The sequence below is a fragment of the Stegodyphus dumicola genome, chromosome 7, assembly GCF_044657685.1.
Source record: "Stegodyphus dumicola isolate Sdum_Otavi_A_Nest chromosome 7, ASM4465768v1".
In the NCBI taxonomy this organism is placed as follows: Eukaryota; Metazoa; Arthropoda; class Arachnida; order Araneae; family Eresidae; genus Stegodyphus; species Stegodyphus dumicola.
Window position 1 is genome coordinate 179,969,579 of NC_140774.1, and position 20,559 is coordinate 179,990,137.

The 20,559-nt window shown below is 33.1% G+C and overlaps 1 protein-coding gene across 5 annotated transcripts in view; it reads left to right on the top strand.

Moving 5' to 3' along the window:
- The window catches only part of LOC118187711 (protein madd-4-like), a 557,221-nt gene extending 538,627 nt beyond the window's left edge, over positions 1–18,594 (top strand). For 2 of the 5 annotated variants that reach the window (XM_085821131.1, XM_085821130.1), the window contains exons 22-23: positions 8,607–8,754; positions 14,912–18,594. In XM_085821131.1, coding sequence (XP_085677257.1) covers positions 8,607–8,754; positions 14,912–15,036 — 273 coding nt within the window. In that variant the 3' untranslated portion in view covers positions 15,037–18,594. Of the gene's footprint in view, positions 1–8,587; positions 8,759–14,911 lie in introns of all 5 variants that reach the window. The other 3 variants (XR_015042253.1, XR_015042254.1, XM_085821132.1) reach the window with 3 other exon arrangements.
- The last annotated feature ends 1,965 nt before the right edge of the window (positions 18,595–20,559 follow it).

The window sequence follows — 20,559 nt, forward strand, 5'->3', positions numbered from 1 at the left end:
ATATTAAAGAAGCATTTTTGGTACTTTCTGATTATCTTCGAAGAGTTGCCAAAATCATTTGCGATTTTATAAATTGCTGAAAAAGGGGCAGTTGTTAACATTTGGGTCTCCGGTGAAAACATAGCGGCAAAAATAATGCAAACATCGTGAGAAAAACCAAAGCTAGGAGAAAACATCCCAGTTCTTAAACATCGAGGAAGAAAATAATGCGGTGCAAAAACTTGGCCAGTTTTGAAGCATTCTGGTACAATTTTATCTTGATAAAAAATAATCGTCGTCGATATGCGTTTTCTGACTACAAAAATCTTAAGTGAATTTTTGCATAATGATTTGTGATCACAAGAAATAAGTGATATTTTTACTTTGTATTTCACATTTTTTATATTAGCTGATAAATGTTTAAAGAAAAAGCAAGAAGAAAATTAAAAAAAAAAAAAAAAAAAAAAAAAAACATTAAGAATATGAAAGTTAGTAAAAATTAATGCTACTTATAGCGCTTAATAAAATGTTAAAAACTTATGGGGTTAACTATTAGTTATTAGCCCAAAAGAGCCCACTAGTCCCGAAACGGTATTTTGTGTCAAAACACTTACATGCACTGTATCGCTTTTCAAATTACTGCCACACCGAATATTATCGCCCTGTATTATTTTTAAAGAAGTTAAATAATTAAGAATCTTCGTGTATGTATCTCTCATTGTGGGAAACGACATGTAACTAGAGCAATCAAATTTTGAATAACGTAGTCCTCCATCCGAACATGTGCACCTGGAAGCTCGAATTTTGAATTTCGAATTATTATTTTTTATGTCATATTTTGTAAAACTTTTATGAATCAACAATTTGAAAGTGGACAGTGATAAAACTGTTTGAAATAAAACATTTTTATTTCCAGACTGTTGCCATTCGGCAAAATGCGAGATAGGTATCTACAAACTCTGCTTTATGGAAACAATGTGTTGTCGCTGCCGGAAATAAAATACTTTTAGCTTGCACGCGCCAGCTTGTGCCGCTTACAAATTTAATCTGACTCCACATACAAATAAGGTACTTACAAATTCATTCTGGAAGATTACTGAATAATAAACTAGGAGGAAATTAAAAGCAATAAAAACAGTTCTTGAGAATACTTTTTTCTACTTTTTAATGTGTTTGATTTAAATAAACATGTATTAAATTCATGCGATATCTAATTCGAAATATTAAACATTTTTATGAAATCATTAACTACTTTTTCATATTTATGATAACTATTTTAGGCGCGGGCAGTTTTTAAAGAAGTAATATAACAAATTTAAAAGCATATGAGGCAATCTTTAATCCTGTATCGGGAATTCTAAAGATACACTATTTTTTAGTATTTTGTGATTTTGCTGTTGAATTGAATTTCATGTGGCGGAAGTGTGAAGAACGGGTATTTAATAAGTAACTTTTAACAGATAAAAATAGAAACATAGAAAAAAAAAATGTTAGGGATCTTACTAAAACTGAGTATTGATGTGATAACTGAGAAAAGACTGAAAAAATATAAAATGTAAAAATGTATAAAAATATACAGGGTGTTCGGGATAAATTTGACAGTTTCGTAAGGAAAAAGAAAATCCGCTTTGTGTATCTATTAAATTTAATAAATTGCCAAAAAAATTTACAAGCAGAGTAAATTACAATACTATTAACAAGATTCACTCAAAATAACCACCATTAGCATGGATCACAGCTTCAATCCTGCTTCGAAACCTCGAACAAGCTGATGCTACAGTCTCCCTGGGAAGGGCCTCAAAAACTGTTTTAATTTTATCCATTAACTGGGCTTTTGTATTACTGGAAGTGCGATTGGTGTCTTTTTCAACTGCGCCCCATACAAAATAATCCATGGGGTTAAGGTCTGGGGAGGTTGGAGGCCAAATATTTGGACTGGTGAAGTCGTAGAAATTTTTATACAGCCATTTTTGACTTTTCCCAGAAGTGTGGTAAGGGGCCGAATCCTGCTGCCATACATACGGCCTGGCTTACCTTTGGCTACCCTTGTTATCCAGGGCTTGACTACAGTGTTTAGCAACTCCACGTAGCCATCTGATTTTAACCCCTCTTGGAAAAAATGCGGAGGCATCACATCGCCTTCAGAAGATACACATCCGAAAACCATCACAGTTTGGGGAAATTTAGGCTGCATTGCATGAGAATGTCCTTTGTACTATATGCAAGCCATCTGTTATTCTGCGTGTTGTGTTTTTGATCCTGGCAAAAGTTTTTCTCATCGGAAACGAACCAGATTGTTTGTAATTTCGCAGGATGTTTCACTTTGCTTAGAAGTTTCTTCGCGTTTATCAAATGTTTTTCACGGGCCTTTTCTGTGAGAAGTTGACCTTTGCGGCGCTTGTATGAGTAGTAGCGAAGGTCTTCATTGAGTGCAAGCTTCATAGTAGAGGCTGCAACGTTCATTTCACATGACAAAGCCCGAATTCCAATGCCAGAGTTCTTGATCACCTGTTCCTGCAGATTTGCGAGGAATTCTGCTGTACGAACGCAATCAGATCGTCTGCTAGGGATCTTTCTTCTTGCTACATCCTCGTAGTGACGACCATTGCAAGTGTCTAGTTCATGCCTGATTGTTTTTACTATGTTCGGGGCATTGGGCAGCAGTCATAATATCCTTATTTTGATGGCCAGCACGAATCATCATGATCCAAGTTATTCTTTTCCATGATTCAGGTGGGTTCCAGTCATCCATCCTTTCTGACATCTTGTATATGATTGAAAAAGGGTCCAAACTTTTAAATGACGAGTAGTGTGTCTCAATACCTCCAACCTACGGAAAAATATAATCAATTATAAATATGTCAAATTTATCCCGAACACCCTGTATATATATCACTTTGGAATTCTACACATATGCTGCTAAGCAGCTTTTAAGAAATTTGTGATTTTATTGTTGAACTGCTCGGGGCGTAAGTGCAAAGAAAACAGTGCTTAATAATAAAGCTACAAAGACAAAAAAAAGGGGTTTAGTAGGAGTCTGAGCATACTTGTAGACTTGTAGCTTAGCGAGAGCGTGAAAAACCTTAATATACCCTTTTGGGCGACCCGTTAAAATCTGAAAGGCTACAGTATTTTTTTAATTAATATCTATTATATTGACGTATCAATAGATTTTAATAAGAAAATGTTTAAAATATTTGGATACATAAGTTTAAATTTACGTTAACGTACGTAGCATTATTTAGTATTCTCCCAGTAGGCGATCTGCTTATTTAACTCTGTAGTTACTTCACGGATAGATTGGCGGAGCCACTAAAATTGTTGATTTTACACATTTTGGTTGTCCGCCATTTTTCTCGCACGTTCAGAATGAAAGCTAGGGAATTTTTTTAAAATTAGATTAGCTGGTTTAAGTATTTCAATGAATTAATTACTCGATATTAATATAGCTGAAAGTGACTCCCCTAAATGCCATTTGAGAGTAAATTGATAACAATGATTCGAAGACATAATTTTAAAAGCTCTTGCAAAGTAATGTAAATGTGAAATTTATTTAAGAGCAAATTGATAACTAACATTCGAAGGCAACATTTTAAAATCCCTTCGCAAATTCAACAAAAAAATTGCATGTGAAAAAGCAACATTGCTTTTACAAACGAAATAGTCTGAAAAGAGGTGGCGCCATCTGTTATTAAAGAAATTAACTAACTAACAAAATTCGGTAGATCGCCAGTTGGCACAATACCCATTAATTGTTTATTTATTTCCAGATTTTTAATGCATAAGTTTCTTTCTTGGATTTTTAATAAAATGCGACGATATTTTAAAACTGCCATATTTTTGCACCACTTTATTTTCTACCGTAATGTGTTAGAACTTCGGTGTTTTCTCCTTGCTTTCTTTTCTCCCACGATGTTTTGCATGTCACGTTTTGCCCTCGCATTATTTTCCCTTCACACACACTACTACTTAAGTTTTCATTGAACAAATTTTAGAACTTAAAGATACTATTCTAATCATAATACCAAAAGTATTTTAAAAGGAAATAGAAATTTTATGAGAAAGGGAAAATCTGTAAGAGCGATATTATTTACATTTTTAGAGCGGTAGAATTATTCAGCGAAATAACAATTAAATGTATAACATGCAAATCCACATATATTCAAACACGTGTGTGGTACACACATGCGTAGGTTGGCTTTTATCGCTTGTGTACTCGAAAGTACGGTAATTCTACTCCATTTCGATAGTCTGCGAATAATCAGAAAGTACCGGCTTTTTTTTTCACTTGCAGATTTCCCTATCCTTCAGAATTTATCAGCTTTGGTTACTTATTTCATTCCTGATTTTCTAAAGATCATATCTTATGAGTAAACTACTTTATTTCATATTTCCTTCTATAGATGGCGCTACAACTATTACTTTCTTTTATTTATATATGTCTCATCTAACTTTTTTCCGGTAAAATGTTTTTCCTCTTTGAAACTGCGCAATTCTTTATGCATAGAACATTTTTTGAATAATCAGTATCAACATAAGCCTGAATTTTGCCCAATTGTAAAATTTAAGTTTGCTTGCTTCTATCCCATTTTCCATTGCTTGCTTCTATCCCATATCTCTGAATTTTGCATACTTGAATTCTTAGTAAACGATCTTGGGATTTATAGTTTTTCATGCTATGCAATCGACCCATAGAACGAAGTTAAATGTAGCATTTAACAAAGAGCTCATGCAGGTGAAAATTCCTCCTCCCATTTTTAAAACCTTGTTTATTATCTGTCTTCAAAGAGAGATTATTTTCAACACTTAATATTCAGCGCATTTATACTTGAGCGTAGGAATACTTTCCGTAAATTATGTAACCCTTTAATGAAGCTAGTAAAGTTCGAGACGAAAAGGGGGCGAGTTGCAATCCCTGGATGCATGCAGAATGATCGTCTGCCTGTTGCTCTTTCAGTAATATGCAAATCACGATATCCTCTTTTGCCACACAGCTTGTGGGATTCCATGCCATGAAATGTTAAGACTAGAACAACTTACTTAAACAGCCACGTTTAACGTGGTTATTCATCACCATCAAATTAAAAGTTCTTTGAAACAAAATTTATGAGGTTTTAGTCCCAAGGTGGCATCTTTGATGTAAGGATTTGCTGAAATTTCTATATTACTGCCAAGGTTTTTCGTTTTGGCCGATAATAACAGTTGAATTCTTTTTTTTTACTGGTATGCAATATTCTTTTTAATTTGGGGGGGGGAAGTGGTATTTAATAAATATTTAAAATTCTTACTTTAAGGACTGAAATATATATTGGTACAAGGTAAATGAGTACTGAGAATTTATTTTCTCACTGTGGGTTAACTTTTTCCGTTTGTAAGATGAACAGTGATGGTAGAACGGCTACATTTGTGGAATACTGGTAGTTCCTTCTAGAATTTGTTTTATAGTGGCTATTTGCATGGATTTTGGTGTTTTTTGCTTATGCATAGCATTAATAAATTTTGCTGTTTTTGCTTAGGAGTCAGCTTTCCTCAAAAAATATTTGGTAACGGTGAAGTATGCGATCTACCGCTTTTAGTTAGTTATTTTAAATAGATAGTTTTATGTTTGGCCTGGGCCGGCTAGAATACGATCATCGAACCGTAAATAACCAAAAAATCTTAGTCACTCCTGTAGACGGTACTAATGCTCAAACTATTAAACCATGCTGGGAGGTACTGAAGTTAAACATTCACAACAGAAATGTTTCACATTATCTCGCAGAAGCACTGTAAAATCTGAAAAGAAATTTGACGGTCATAATTTGGCCATACTGCGCGGTGTTCGCAATTTGTGTGACTGAATAACTCACAAAAATGGCCCTATTAAAGATCACTTCTGTTTTTATTTTGTAAAAATAAAATAAACTTAAATTAGATGGAATTAAAAATTATTCATCTTTATTTTCATATTTAAGAATAACGTTTTAGAAGCGCCATCTCAGAAATAAATAACTAGTTAAAAGCAGTAGATCGCATCCTACATCACTGCCAAAAATATTTTACAAATGCACCTCTCCTTAATTAGATAGCCATCATATATGCTTGCTATAATAACTTAAGCTAGATTACTTCCAAGATCTGCATCACAGTGAAGTAACTGAGGACTTTTGCGTAACATAACAGCGTAATTCTTTGTAATCAATTAAATAAATATTCCGCATTATGTGTTTTCTCTCTCTGCGTATTAACTGTCCCACTGGTTAGCTTATCATGGACTGCTGCTGAAAATGAGAAAAGCCCGACGAACTACAAATGCTTAATCGGCAAGTACCTGCGGTTTTAAAAAAAAAAAATCATTAATCATCTAGATAAATAAGGAAATTTCATATAAGAAAGTGTTACTGAGTGATAATAATTTTAATCAACTAAAGATAGTTAACAAGAGAATAATTTTTGTCGTCTTAGTTAACCGTCTTAAATGTAAAAAAAAAAAAAAATATATATATATATATATATATATATATATATATATAAATTGAAAAAATGGAATCTGAAAGCTTTTAGATTTTACACTACGTCAAAAGGGACGTTTTTTTCATTTACACACACATTCACGTTTTAACCCTTATCGGCACGCTACCTTTTAAAGTCGGAGTTTTGATTTAAAAAAAAAAGGTAGGCAGTCTAATTAGGCGTAGTAAAATTAGACTGCCTACCTTAAAGTAAAATTTTGTGAAGATAGCAGTTATCGTTTTAATTCTGTGGGTGTGCCCAAAGTGGCACACTGATTGAATAGAGCTTCGAAAAGAGTGCTGAAACGAGCATTGTTGTAATGAACTGACCGATGAGATGCGGAGAAACAAAGAATACAGACTCTCAGTTGTCCTAGATTATCGGTGAGCCCGGTCTGGGCACACCTAAGGTTCGCCGTTTGATTTTAGGCAAGATTTCAAGGTAAAAATTTAAAACTAATACAGAATAAGGAAACAGCCAAAAAATAAAATAGACATTTCTTTTCAAACAATTCCTTTTATACCCTAAAAAAATTAGGAAGATTTCTTAGAAAAATGAGGGCCTTAAAAAACTAAACATGGCTAAAATATATGGACTGGTTTGTATTGAGCTGCCATCTACTATAAATAAAGAACGTTCAGAGTAACCTATAGTAACTTATAAATCCTTTTTCATTCAATTTTTCTGTGCGTAGAGAAGGAAATGTTTAGGTGTGTCCACACCAGACACACTGTGCCGCAAAGGGTTAAGAGCCGTTCCAGAGCATTTGGGCTAAAAATATTTCAAAACAGCATATCTTTAGAATTTTCAATAGACAGACTAGCGTATTCGAGATAAAAATGTTTTATTCTGTAGAATATTGCTCGCTTTGAAATCGTGGAGATTTTTAATCAAAAATTCATTTAAAGTTTTACAAAATGTGAAATATAAAATAAACCAAATTCAAAATTCAGGCTTCGAGGTGCCAATGTTCGGGAGGATGTAACGTCTGAACACCAAGTGTTGGGTAAAAGAAAAGAACAGTTGTCTTTTAAATATTTATTTAGAAAACTTAGTAAGAATTTCTTAATTACTATTAATTAACATATTCAACCATTACAGTCATAATTCACACAATGGCCGCTGGACTGCGTCTTCTTCCGAGTCTTTCACTACATAAAAAACTCACACAAAAAGCGTTTTGTTAAAAGTTATCGAAAGTACCTGGAATGGCGTAATTACTAATTCCCTTATGTCCGGAAACCGCACCAGGTAATTTCCGCAACACCTATTCTCAAAGTTCTGACTGATGATTAGTCTTTGAACAAAACAGGAAGTTCTTCTCATTAAGCACCTGTGTATCAGAGGGGTGCATATGTTACAAGGATTACGTCATTCAATATTTGATGACTCTAGGTACCGTTGTTTTTAAACGGTGCGAGAAACATGGATATATGCATGTAGGTCTTCATTATTTAATTTCTTTAAATATAATACAAGGCGATAATATTGGGTGACAACAATTTGAAAAGTGATCATACGCGTTTAGTGATCCAACGCAGAATGACTTTTTGAGATTAATAGACCTTCTGGGCTAAGGCACCTTTGGGCTAATCAGTTGTTAATAATTTTTTCTTTCTCTAAAAGCTAAAAACTGAATTCTCACTCATGCTATAATTCTGCCATATTTAAACGCAAATTACTTATATGCTTGAAGCAAAATTATTTGTAGTGATTGAAATTAAATAAGTAATTTGAATTTTTTTAATTAAATTGAGTTATTTGAACTAAAATTCCTAATTATTTAAACAAAGGGAAAAGAAATCAAAGCTTTCTGCATTTATGTGCAGATTTGTTTCCTTCACTTTCGCATGCTATGTAGCTTAGTTGAAAAATAGTGGCAATCCATCCATTTGCTTTTTAATTTTTGTTTTACAATCCTTTTTATTTCTTAGCTTTATTAATTAAATCGAAACTAGTACCACGGCTGCTTGTAACAAATGCATAAAAAATCGTTATTTAAAGCTCGCATGGGGAAAAAAGGGGTTAAAAATATATTATATATAGGATTAGCATCCAGCGTTGTGTTTGGTTGTGATTGTACCATTGCAACGGTATGTTTCTTTGTTCTGAAAAGCCTGCTGTCTTATGCCCAGTGCACCGCCAGCTGCAACCGACATGGTTTCCAGAGCCGAATTCTTCAGTGCGTCTGGTATGGGAGCACACGGCCAGCTGGCAATGCCTGCCGTGACCAACAAAGGCCTGTAGTCATGCGGCCCTGCAAGAGCCCGCCATGCCAATCGAGTGAGTAAGTGCTTGCTCTGTAGTTTAGAATATATTCGCGACTGTTTTGTGTTTGTGATATGATTAACAATTTTCTTGACTAGTGATTTTCTTGATGATATCATTTGGTGGTGTAACTTTTAACAAAACAAATTTATTGACGCCTTAGTTAATGCACTTGTATGTTATAAATAAAGAATAGGCTTAACGATCTAATTCTAGGTTTACCAGTTTTTCTTGAAAAATAACCAATTATATCCCAAACCTAAACTATTTATAGTAGTTTTTAAATTGGTATTTTAAATGATCATGTCAACAGCAGATTTTACTGCAATATCTGCAAGCTCGTTTCCCTTTATTCCCGCATGCCCGGGAATCCAGCAGTACAGGATTTTATATTCTCGAATCGTTAATTTATATGAATCTTGAGAGCATCCACTACCACAGGATTCTGAGTGTTGGGAAAAGCTTCCAACGATTTAAGAACACTATACGAGTCTGTATAAACTATGAACTTTTTGTGGCAGAGCTTTGAGATGTACAAAAGACCATAAAGACCATAATATATTGCAGTTAGTTCAGATGTTAGGACTGAAAATGCTTGGTGCAAGCATCTGCCCTCTATGTGATCTTCAATTACAAATGCCATCCCAACATGAACATTTGACGTGGATCCATCTGTATATAACTGTTATATTCATGCCTGTGCTCAGCAAAGAGTTGTCTACAAACTATGTCGTTAGTGCTTCCCTTCACGTGATGGTTGAAAACATCAAGAAGCTGAATCCGTGCATTTTCCCAAGTTCAAAATTCTGCACTGCTTGGGGGCACGTATCAGAGAGAGAAAGTTCCTCAATAACAAGGCGAACTCTTAAAGGAAAGGTAGGCACACAGGATGGACGTGTTTCAAATAAAGTGTTACACACATTATCAAGTAAACACAGTTTATTAGGATGTTCAGGTTTCGATAGAATATTAAAATATTGCAACAGGAACAATTGCTCACGCCTCAGATAAAGTGATGGTTCGTTAGAATCAACATACAGGGTCTGGACAGGAGAAGTCTTGAAAGCTCCTGAACAAATCCGCAGAGCTTGATGGTGAACAGGATCTAGTTTTAACAATACTGTTGACCGAGCGGATCCGTAAACAACTGAGCCATAGTCCAGTCTAGGGTGGACAAGAGCTCTGTAAATGCGAAGCATAGAGCAACGCTCTGTACCCCAGGAGGTGTTCGCCAACACTTTTAAAATATTTAGAGTTTTTAAACACTTCTTTCTCGGGTTTAAAACATGAGAAAGGAAAGTTAATTTTCGGTCGAACGTAACTCCCAGAAATTTTACTTCAGGCGCAACTGGAATATTTGTACCATTCAAATATAACTCAGGCCTAATTAGGCATGAAATATGGAGACTGAGAGGAGTATTTAGTATTTAAGATGCATCAGAACCACCTTTTATGCAAAAGTATTTTAATTAAATATTAAGTTAGTTGCAATATTTAGTTCGAAACTGAACATCTAGATCCCTAATTACATCGAAATACTTATTAATCCTGAATGAAATACAGATTTGCTGTCCAATGCGTAACTCTTCGCACTGTTTGAATTAATTATGCTCTATCAAATCTAAGACAACATTTTTATACATTGCATTTAATGTCAGTTATCTTAATGCACTGAGCAACAAAATTCATGGGATTCATACTCTTATTAGTAGCTTTTGAACGTAATGAGAGTTAAATAAAATTTTCTCAAATTGCTCTTATATTTAATTAATAATATCCGTAACAATGGTTGCATTATATAAAGTAAACAATTTAGGTTTCTTCTTAATAGATGTTGTTTTAATCAGAATTAATTATCTCTTTTCTCTTTCCCCATTTCCACTCCTTTTTAAATCGATTTATACTAGTAGTCACTACTTTATCATAAAGAAGTAAAGCATGTTTTTCCTACATTTTTATTTCTTTTAAATATTAAATTAAATTTCACTTTTATGAACAATAAACAAGTTTAAATTGCATTTAAGTGAATAATAAATTTCCTTATTTATTTGCTTAAAATTAATCCAGTAGCTTTATTTTTAATAGTTGTCTTATTCTACTAGTTCATTGAAGGTAAGTATTAACTTTTCCGTTCTAAATTAATTACCTTGTTCATATTAACGATTATTATATATAAAGCAAAGAATAACATTCGTTGAACAAAATATCAAAGTAACGAACACAAAACAATATTCTTTGGAAACTATACTTTTGATTTACAAGGCAGAATTAACTTTTTAATTTGTTCTTTTAAAAAGTATTAATATTCTAATTACCGTCCAACGAAATTCAAATATATTCTTCTTTTCTTTTCTTCGGAAGACCTGATACAAATTTTTTTTGCAAATTTTTGCTTCTTTGTGAATAAAACACCAAAAGTGTTTTACAGTGTTGATTAAAGTTTTCCAAAGTAGCCCCCCCCCCAAAGTTGTCGGTGTTAAATCAGCTATCTTAAATCACCCCTTAGAAAAGTCAACTACAGGCATTAAACCTTCCACTATAACTCATGTCATATGTAAATGCTGTTTGAAACCGTAGTGAAAGCCAGTGCCATAGCTAAGTGCTTTCTCTCACATCTTCAAACTAATCAAAAAAAATTGGCATCGGTTATTTGATTAGAACATTAGTTAAAAAACTCTGTAAAAATACTTCCAACTTTCAGGCTACAAAAAACTCAGTCGATAAACAGTTTATTCTCTTTGCCATACTAGAAGATGTTTTCAGTTTTGAAAACCTTATGAACCATATCTAGTAAACTTTACAAATTTTATGTGTTTTATATGGAATGAGAATGAATTGTCCCATAAGATAAATGAGCTTCGGGACTTCATAAATTAATATTTTCTCCATTATAACCCTATAACACAAGCTTAACCAGATACTGCCAACTTTGTGCCTAATTATTCTGTCTGTATAACCAAACGATCCACAAATCATAGTACTCTCTGTCTACGAGAAGTACAGCTCCCGTCACAGTGTCTGGCGGGTGGCGGCCGCTATAGCAACAGGGCTAGCATATTTCAAATAGGGGCTAGTCAAGGGTTGTTTTATTGTTATTTAGTTTTTGGCGATTGTTGGCTGAGGGGAAAACAGTTTATCATTCGTCTTCAAGACACCCCTACGGAAAATGGGTCAAGGCTCGTTTCTAAGGCAATAGACAGCTGCAGACCAATTGGCGAGAGCTTTTCTTATGATAGATAGACTGTAGATCCAGAAAAGGCGGACCTGCACTCCTTATCAAATGCTGCATTCCCGATTACGCCAAAACAATTCCACAACTTTCAGTCGTTGATGCTTCAGCTATTTTATTCCCAGCAAACACATCTTATGACATACGTATTTGTCTCCACCTGAACCCCTTCAAATAGTAACATTCCAGTTGCCATTGCTGATTCTGAAATATTAGCATCACTTAACAGTCGTGTCATCATAGGTGAAGACGTATATGCACGACATCACACGTGGAACTGCTATAATTTTAATAACACTGGACGCGCAAAATTTCACTTGGCCTACTCGGCTGTTTTACGTATAGCAGCTCCGAAACCTCCAACTAGTACTAGGCCCAGTGGAATTCTTAATTACTTCTTTTATAGAAATACCAGTCATCCAATGGATAGTTCGGTTTTGAATGAATACTTACTATGACTTTCCTGATCATAATTCGGTCAGAATTATCAGGGACATCAGCTGCTGTATCACATCAGACAAAAGAGTCATTTTCAATGACTGACATAAATTCTACAAAGCTCACAATAACTTACACCGTACTAACAATATACTAAGAAAGTAGTGCTGACAGTTAATCAAAGAACTAACCGAATAAATCATAAAGTCTAATAAAAGTAGAAATAAGAGCAAGAATGTCAAGCCCCAAAGAATCCTGGAATTACAGCAAGTTCTGAAGAAAAGAAATGCAAGAAAGCAATTTTAAAGAACATGGCATCCTGCTTATCAAAAAAGACTAAATCAACTGCATAAGGCTATCAGGTCTCGTACCGTTGTCCAGGAAACTACCTACATTCGCGCTGCGCAGATGATAACTTCATATACAAAGGTTTCTGTAAGTACAAATGCCACAATAAAATTCCGCTCTTAAATTTTGCGTTAAGAACATGCATGACACAACTGGACATCAATTTTCTGTTTTTCATTCCAATTACACAAAAAAACCACACACAAACAACATTTTTCCAGCCCTTCTATCAAAAGTTCTTGGTTACAGTCAAAGGCTTACTGTGAAGCAAAGCCCTGGAATAGATCACATTTCCAACAAAATTATCAATCTCCTCTTCATCAAAGTAATTTTTAAACTTAGGAAGATCTTCATCCTGATCTTTGGATAGCAACATTTCCGTGAATAGTAAACACCTACTATAATGACAAGTTCGCAAAACTTAATAAGCGAGCTTCTGCCCCGGAGTCGTATAGACCCATCAGCTTGCTACCTTGAATTAGCAAAAGCATGGAAGCCGTAATCCCTACCGGAATTCACTAGCATCTCGACGCCAACATCATCATCATCATTCTGTATCAGTTCGGCTTTCGGAAGCAACTGTCAACATGAAACCAATTATTTGGATTTATGAGGGAATCAAAGCAAGAAAATAGCATAAATCTTTTTTTAGTTTTTATATAGTAAGCCTAATGATCACGTTTGATTGATTGCACTCATAGCACAAAATACTACACAGTCTGTGCTTCCCAGATTACATAACAACCATAATTAAACCTTCAGCGTTTGCGAAATTAAACAATGCTTTCTTCTTAAATACGCGTGATATGTGTCAGCCATAAATTTATAATGAGAACTGTGTTCATTTTCCCACACCAAGGAGCGTAAATGGAATGCGAGCTGAGCTCATTGATGACCATCAAAAGTTTAAACGCTATCTGACAGGTAGCACTTTGTCTTTCATATATCTGGCATATATACAACCTACCGAGCTATATCAGCCAGTGTACCACAAGGGTTGCTATTAGGGCCCACGGTCTTCGACATTTATGTGAATGGCATTCCGTGCCTGCCCAACACTACACTTACAATGTACGCTGACAGCGATCCTTTCTCAAAGTGCATTCTTTAATGCAATCACCCAGCACTTACAGAACCACATATACACATTGGAGACCCGGCTAGGAAATTGGACAATTCGAATCGCTCTGTTAGCTGCTGCTTTGTTACCTAATTATCGATGGTTTAAAAGCATGGAATATTAAGCGTAATTGTGGAATTTATGCAGGAAAAAAAAGAATTTTTTTTTTGAAGATATAATGACATTTAAAAAAATGAAAGAAAAATTAATGTTAACCGTACCAAACTTATTATCTTATTCTCTCGTCTCGAACTCATTGCAAATTCATAATTGTTGGATCTAATGATTTACTTCACTGCATTAAAGCAAGGAATTTTCATAGAATATTATACAGATGTCGGCAATTTTATGCAAGTAGGCAACTGTACGCCAAGCTAAAGATTTTTACATGAGTGTCAACATTGTTGAAGGTTGCTGCAGCACATTTCCGCTTTTATCTCAGGGCACCTTGCTTCTTGACGAGTGGGATTCAGCCTCGTAAAAGGTGCAGGCATCTTTGTGCCATGGAACTCTTTTGACTTGGCGAAAAGCAGGAATTTTGGAAAAGCATACCCGGTACCTTTCCCGAAGTTGCCTGCTTGGTTAGGCAAAACCAGTCCGCCGGACATAGTCTCATAACAACTGAATGGATTCAATAACAAATGCATGTATAGTGGTATTAAGTCATAAAACATTATATTAAACTTTATCTGCGCCACATTTTTAAATAGATTGTGTTTGATGATTTGAAAATCTTCTAAAGGAACTAACTGTATTATTACAGTTTTCTCTTTTCGATTTTCGTTTGCTGTCTGAAATAAATTAGTGGTCAGAAATGTCTCAGATGATGCCCTAACTTCTAGGCATTAGTGTAGCTGGAAACATCTGTGGTTGAATATATGTAACCTCTTAAGAAATTTATTCTTGGTATGTGATCAAAGATTGCCGTAAATTTAAAAAATACACTGGTATCTATTTTGAAAAAACAAATGTATTCTATAAAAAGCTTTTTATACAATTCTGTAATCATGTATCATAAAAATGTATTTCTCCCACAGGTGGAAACAACTGCACTGACCGTTCCAGTTACTGCAGCTTAGCAAAAACCTTACACTTGTGCCGCCTCAGTCGCTACCACCTCCATTGTTGTGACTCGTGCAAGAAACGAGAAAGCAAAGGTTAGATCTCCAATTTGCAACGATCAACTGACTGTAAATTAAATAAACAGACAAAAATAAACTGATTGGAGGAGATTTAATATCTATACATCTATGTATACAAATCCTTGCGAACTCAAAGAGGTTGGTTACCTTATAAGAAATAGGTTTTGAACTAAGGATCCATAAAACATTTCTTCATCACAAGTAAAAACTTGTTAAATGAGGGTTGCCACTAGTGTTTTTGTGTGAAATGTGAAATATGATTTTGTCTATGCATTGAATCCAGTTTAAACAACAGTGACCATTCCTGATAAAGTTACGTAAAATTTTCTAACATGTAACTATTTAAATTTTTAAATTCAATCGAATACATGTACTCAGGTTGATGAATGCCAGAAGTCGAAAGTCATAATTTTAAAATTCTGCTTTCAGAGAATATTCCTCATTTCAAATTATTTACAGTCTAAAGTCATATTTCTATGCACTACTACTTTCTTCATATAGAGCAGATTCATTAATCCTAAGTGCTCAAAAAATTGCATTCCTTCGGCTTTTTGCACCAATTTTAAAGAAGTAAAATTAAAAGGAAAAAAAAATCAAGTATTCCTTTTTCCCTAAAATTAGTGATATAATTTTAAAATATTATAATTCTTGATGACATTACACTAAAATCGTTCTTCCATTACGAAATATACCATTACGAAAATAAAAAATTCTATTTAAAATTTTACCTTATGAAGGTTTAGTGTTTTATTCCATGATCTAGTGTTCTTTCGCTTGAAATTTTCAAACTCTGTTACATTTTAGTAACTAAACTGTAAGTATTAACTTTTAATTCAAGGCATTTTATAAATATATTTAATGTGAAGAAATTTTCTTTGATTCATGTAATTAAAAATGCAATTGCAAAGTATGAAAGCAAAAATTTTTAAATATCAAAAATTAGTTTTATAAGCCATTACATTTACAGTAATTTTGAGTTAAAAACAGCTTAAAAAAAATCTGCCTGACACTTAAAAAGTAAATTTCAGATAACATATTATCATATATATAATTATTTCACTTGCTAAGGGATCATAAAGAATTTTCTAAGAAAAAATAGTTTGATTTTTATCAGAAGAACGAAAGAAATAAATGAGTTCATAAAACTATAAGCAATTTGTTAATCACATGTGTTAGGAGGTGGCAACCCTAGTTTGGACTCAAATCTTGAATGAAGTCTTTTTAGTTTCTGTATGAAAGTGTATTTGTGTTGAATTTGTAAATGTTTCCTGTATTACTCCAATTGTTACTGTTACAAATGGATATCAAAAAGCATATATCTTACTAATTCAGCTATTATTTATCCTTTGTGTAAGTATAAATTTATAATGTGCACTTGAGAATATTCTTTTTTGATTTGGATTGCCAGATTTAGGGCGTGACGTACGACGCATTCAGTTTTTTATAACTTATGAGTGACCTTGAGATTAAACCGAAAATCAATGTTCAGGAACATTCCATAAATTTATAAATTTGAACGCACTAAGCAAAAATTAAACGAAATTAATTAACAAAGCATCAGCCACTCGGTTGGTCACTCGGTTGTATTAAGGTAATTGATGTGATTTAAAGTGATTTGAAAAATGCAAGCTAATCTGAAAGTTCAGCAAAAGTAAGCAACGTTCAGAAGCTGGATCGAGAAAAATATTTCAAGCTTGGTAGAGTAATACAATATGTTTGCATATGCTGTATATGATATTTTTTGTTCTCATGAGCTTATAGAATTACTGACATACCTCACTACTTATAAAAAATATTTAGCATTCCAGAAGATTTTTCCTGTGTGGAAGTATTTCGTAAAATGTATGAGTTGTCTAAGCATTCCATTATCAGTTTAAATTGCGATTTCTTCCGCATTTGAATATACTCCATACTGATATTTTCATTCATGCTTTGTTCGTATAATGCAGAGCCTGAGCAAAAATAAAATTTATTTTGCTGTTTGTGCTTAATTTTTTAGATTAAGTTAAGATTATCTTAGGCGTTGTAATTTCAACCATCTAATTAAATGGTTAAAAATTTTACATGAGGTATTTTAAATTTAGCCATATAATTAAATGGTAAAAGTTTTTACATGCGGTTATACAGACAATCATAGACTAAATTACATACTATTTGAAACATTTTAACTGGCTTCTTAAAAACTTATGTGTTATTGATAATTGAATAAAATAGTAAAATAATCAGAAAGTAAAATAAAATGTAAAAATACTTTCTTTTCTGAGTACAGTGTTAATTTCAGAGAAAAAGAAATTTCTTTTGCTTGAGGAAAAATTGTGATAATTAGTCAGTCAGAACATATCAAAAATGTAAAATACCAAAGCTGTTTATGTTCCATGAAATTCTGCTTTCGCATTTTGTTAAATTTTGATTTATATTAGCGGATGGCTTTAAGCAGTAAATTTTAACTATAGTAAGAGAAATTTTTAAATAGTAGAAATTTGTTCCTGAAAACCTGAAGTGTTCATCAATTTTACTCGCTTGAAATTTAATCCGTGTGATATTAATTACTCTTTAAAAATTTGAAGATAACCATTCATATATAATTCAGAAATTAATAAATCATAATTTACGTATTTTATCATTAAATAATCATTATTTTTTCCATTAGAAACCGGAAAAAAATGAGCACCTGTTTCTTTATTAAAATTTGGTAGTAATTATGTACTTTCATGTTGTTGTTAAACATAATTATTTATGCAACATTTTTTATGCAACTATACGAATTTACTTTTATTTGTCTCATTATTTCTAATCTTTTATCATTCATTTTAGTTTCCTTGAAATAGTTAACAGTTATTATGCGCATTGATAAGGTGTTCAAGCACACGGTTCGTTAGAATCAGGGCTTCTTTTTTTTTTTTTTTTTTCCTTTTATGTATGTATCATAAAAATGTTATTTTATAGAGAAATAAATGACCAAGAATACATAAAATTCTGATTCTTATCTCCATTTATACAAAAGAGTTCAAATAGTGTTCGAACTAAGTGTTGTTTAAGCAATAAAGCATAAAGAAGTGGTAATATGTTAACCTGTAGAATGTATTAAAACTATCCTTCTTGTTTAAATGTAGAATAATACAAACACTAGAATTAAGTGTTGCTGTGTTTTAATTACTTAAAGTAAAATATTAAATTACAGAATTAGAAACATACATTTCAAGATGTTACTAATAAATATTCACTTTTCATACAAATTAAGATATCATTATAAATATACGGTAAGCCGAAAATGTTTCGTTTCTAATTCAGTTGCATAAACGTAGACATATTTAAAAACCAGAGCTTTTTTTTTTAAGGAAGGGAAGAAAAAAAGGTTTTTCAAAACCAGGAAATTAGATTGAAAATTAAACTATAACTCTTTCTTTATGAGCGATTTATGAAGCGTTATTGTTCTGTATGATAAAACTTACTACTAGCAGCACATTTTGGTATAAGTCAAACTGTCTGTTGTTTAGTTATAAGTAGACGTCATAAAAATCATGTGATGTGTGCTTTGTATTCAGATCAAATAAAAGATTCTTGATGTGTTCTGGTCATTATTACACATTTATGTGTTTGTTATCTTCTGTTATTAACTGCTCTTACGCATTAATACATTTTCAGCAGATAGATGTTCTCAATATGCACCTCTGTTTCTTATTATTTCAATGCCAATGTATACATTCGTGTATATATATATATATATACGGTTGGCAAAAAAGGAATTTTTTTTTTCCGGGAAATAAAACCCAAATTTTTTTCTCTACAAACAATTAGCTTTAATCAGTCAAGTATCATCCATTCTGTTCGATGACCTTTGCCATCTTTTTGGTAATTTCATGATTTCGAGCTCATGAAAAAACTAAGATTTCTGGATTTTATTATGAAAAAACTAAGTGCGATTGTAGGTCATCGTTACACTGAAATTTTTACCATTTAAGATGTTTTGTAAACTTCGAAGTAAATGATCATCCGATTGTGCAAGGTCTGGGCTATATGAGGGAAAGCGGCATCACATCACTTCCCAACCAAGCTCCAGTAATATCGTATGTGTTGCTAAATGTGTGTGAGGTCTCACACTGTCGTGGTGGAACACGATTCCTTAACAATTTGAGAATTCTGGCCTTTTCTCTTTGATTGCTTCTTCCAGTTTCATAAGGTGTTAGCAGCGAAAAACTGAGTTTATCATTTGGTAACTTTGGATTGGAAGCAGCTCAAAATACGCAATACCTTTGTAATCCTATCAAATTGACAGCATGATCTTTGTCTGGCTCAATTTAGCTTTCGATATGATTTGTGTTGATTCATCATATTTGGACCATGATATTTTTCGTTTAATGTAGATGATCTATTTTGTATCACCAGAGATCATTCGTTTCAAAAAAAAGGTCGACTGCATTACGTTTTGAAATGCGTATTGTAAATATTGATTCGTTAAGTGAATTTCATTCATTTCATGCGGAACTCCATTATTGACGAGTCCAAGGTATCTTACGTCATTTATAATTGTTGTGTGTGATACATGTAACATTTCTGTAACCAGTCGCACAGTTATGTGACGGTTCGATTCAGTTATGGCTTTAATTTTGTCATCATCAACTTCAGAACGTTGGTCATCTTCAAACGAAAAATCTCCTGAACGAATTTCTTAAACCAATTCTGAAACATGCATTATTTTAATCAATCAACACTATAAACTTCACATATTTCTTTGTGAGCCTCAGCCGTTTTCTTGCCTTTATACAATTACAAAAAATAATAAAATATGTCGAAAATGTTTATTTTTACACCCCATTTAAAATTGACTGTAAACTAAACAGTTGTAGACAAAACTACACGGAGTTTGTTTCGGTAGTAACCTAAAATTGTCAATTGCTGAATCTCGATAGGAAAAAAATTATAAAGAAGAATAAAAAACGAACATAACGCTATCCACTTAGGCATATAGAAATTATTTTCTTGCCAACGGAATACTGTTTTCACAACTATGCTTTCAGTACAATTGAAGAACCGTCAAGCTCAAAATCATAAAACACTATTTACTCATACAATTATTCATAAACACTATTTATCAATACGCACACCTAATTTTGTTTTTACACAATTCTCTGTACGCCTGCCATTTTCATTTAGCGCGAGCGGGCCAAAATTTGGGTTTCTTAATATTTTTCTTTTAATTCCAGAAAAACGGTTTTTATTTACGGCGTAGTAAAACATACGGCATTTATGTATGGCGCTGCAGAACGAAAGACTCGCTACTGCGAGTAACAGGTCACGTGACTAAATATATTAATTTGTCCTTTGTTTCTAAATTGTGCATATTAGAATTTGGAATTGAAACCGACGTTTCGCATCTTCGGAAGACATTTACTATGTACTTGTATTTCAAAATGGAAAAACAGAAATCTGGGTGAAGTTTGTGCACATATAAATTTATTATACATTTTACTTGTGTAAAAAAACAAGGTCCCTTGACGCAAATGATCGCAACAGAAGATTTTTAATATTTACAGTTTAAATTT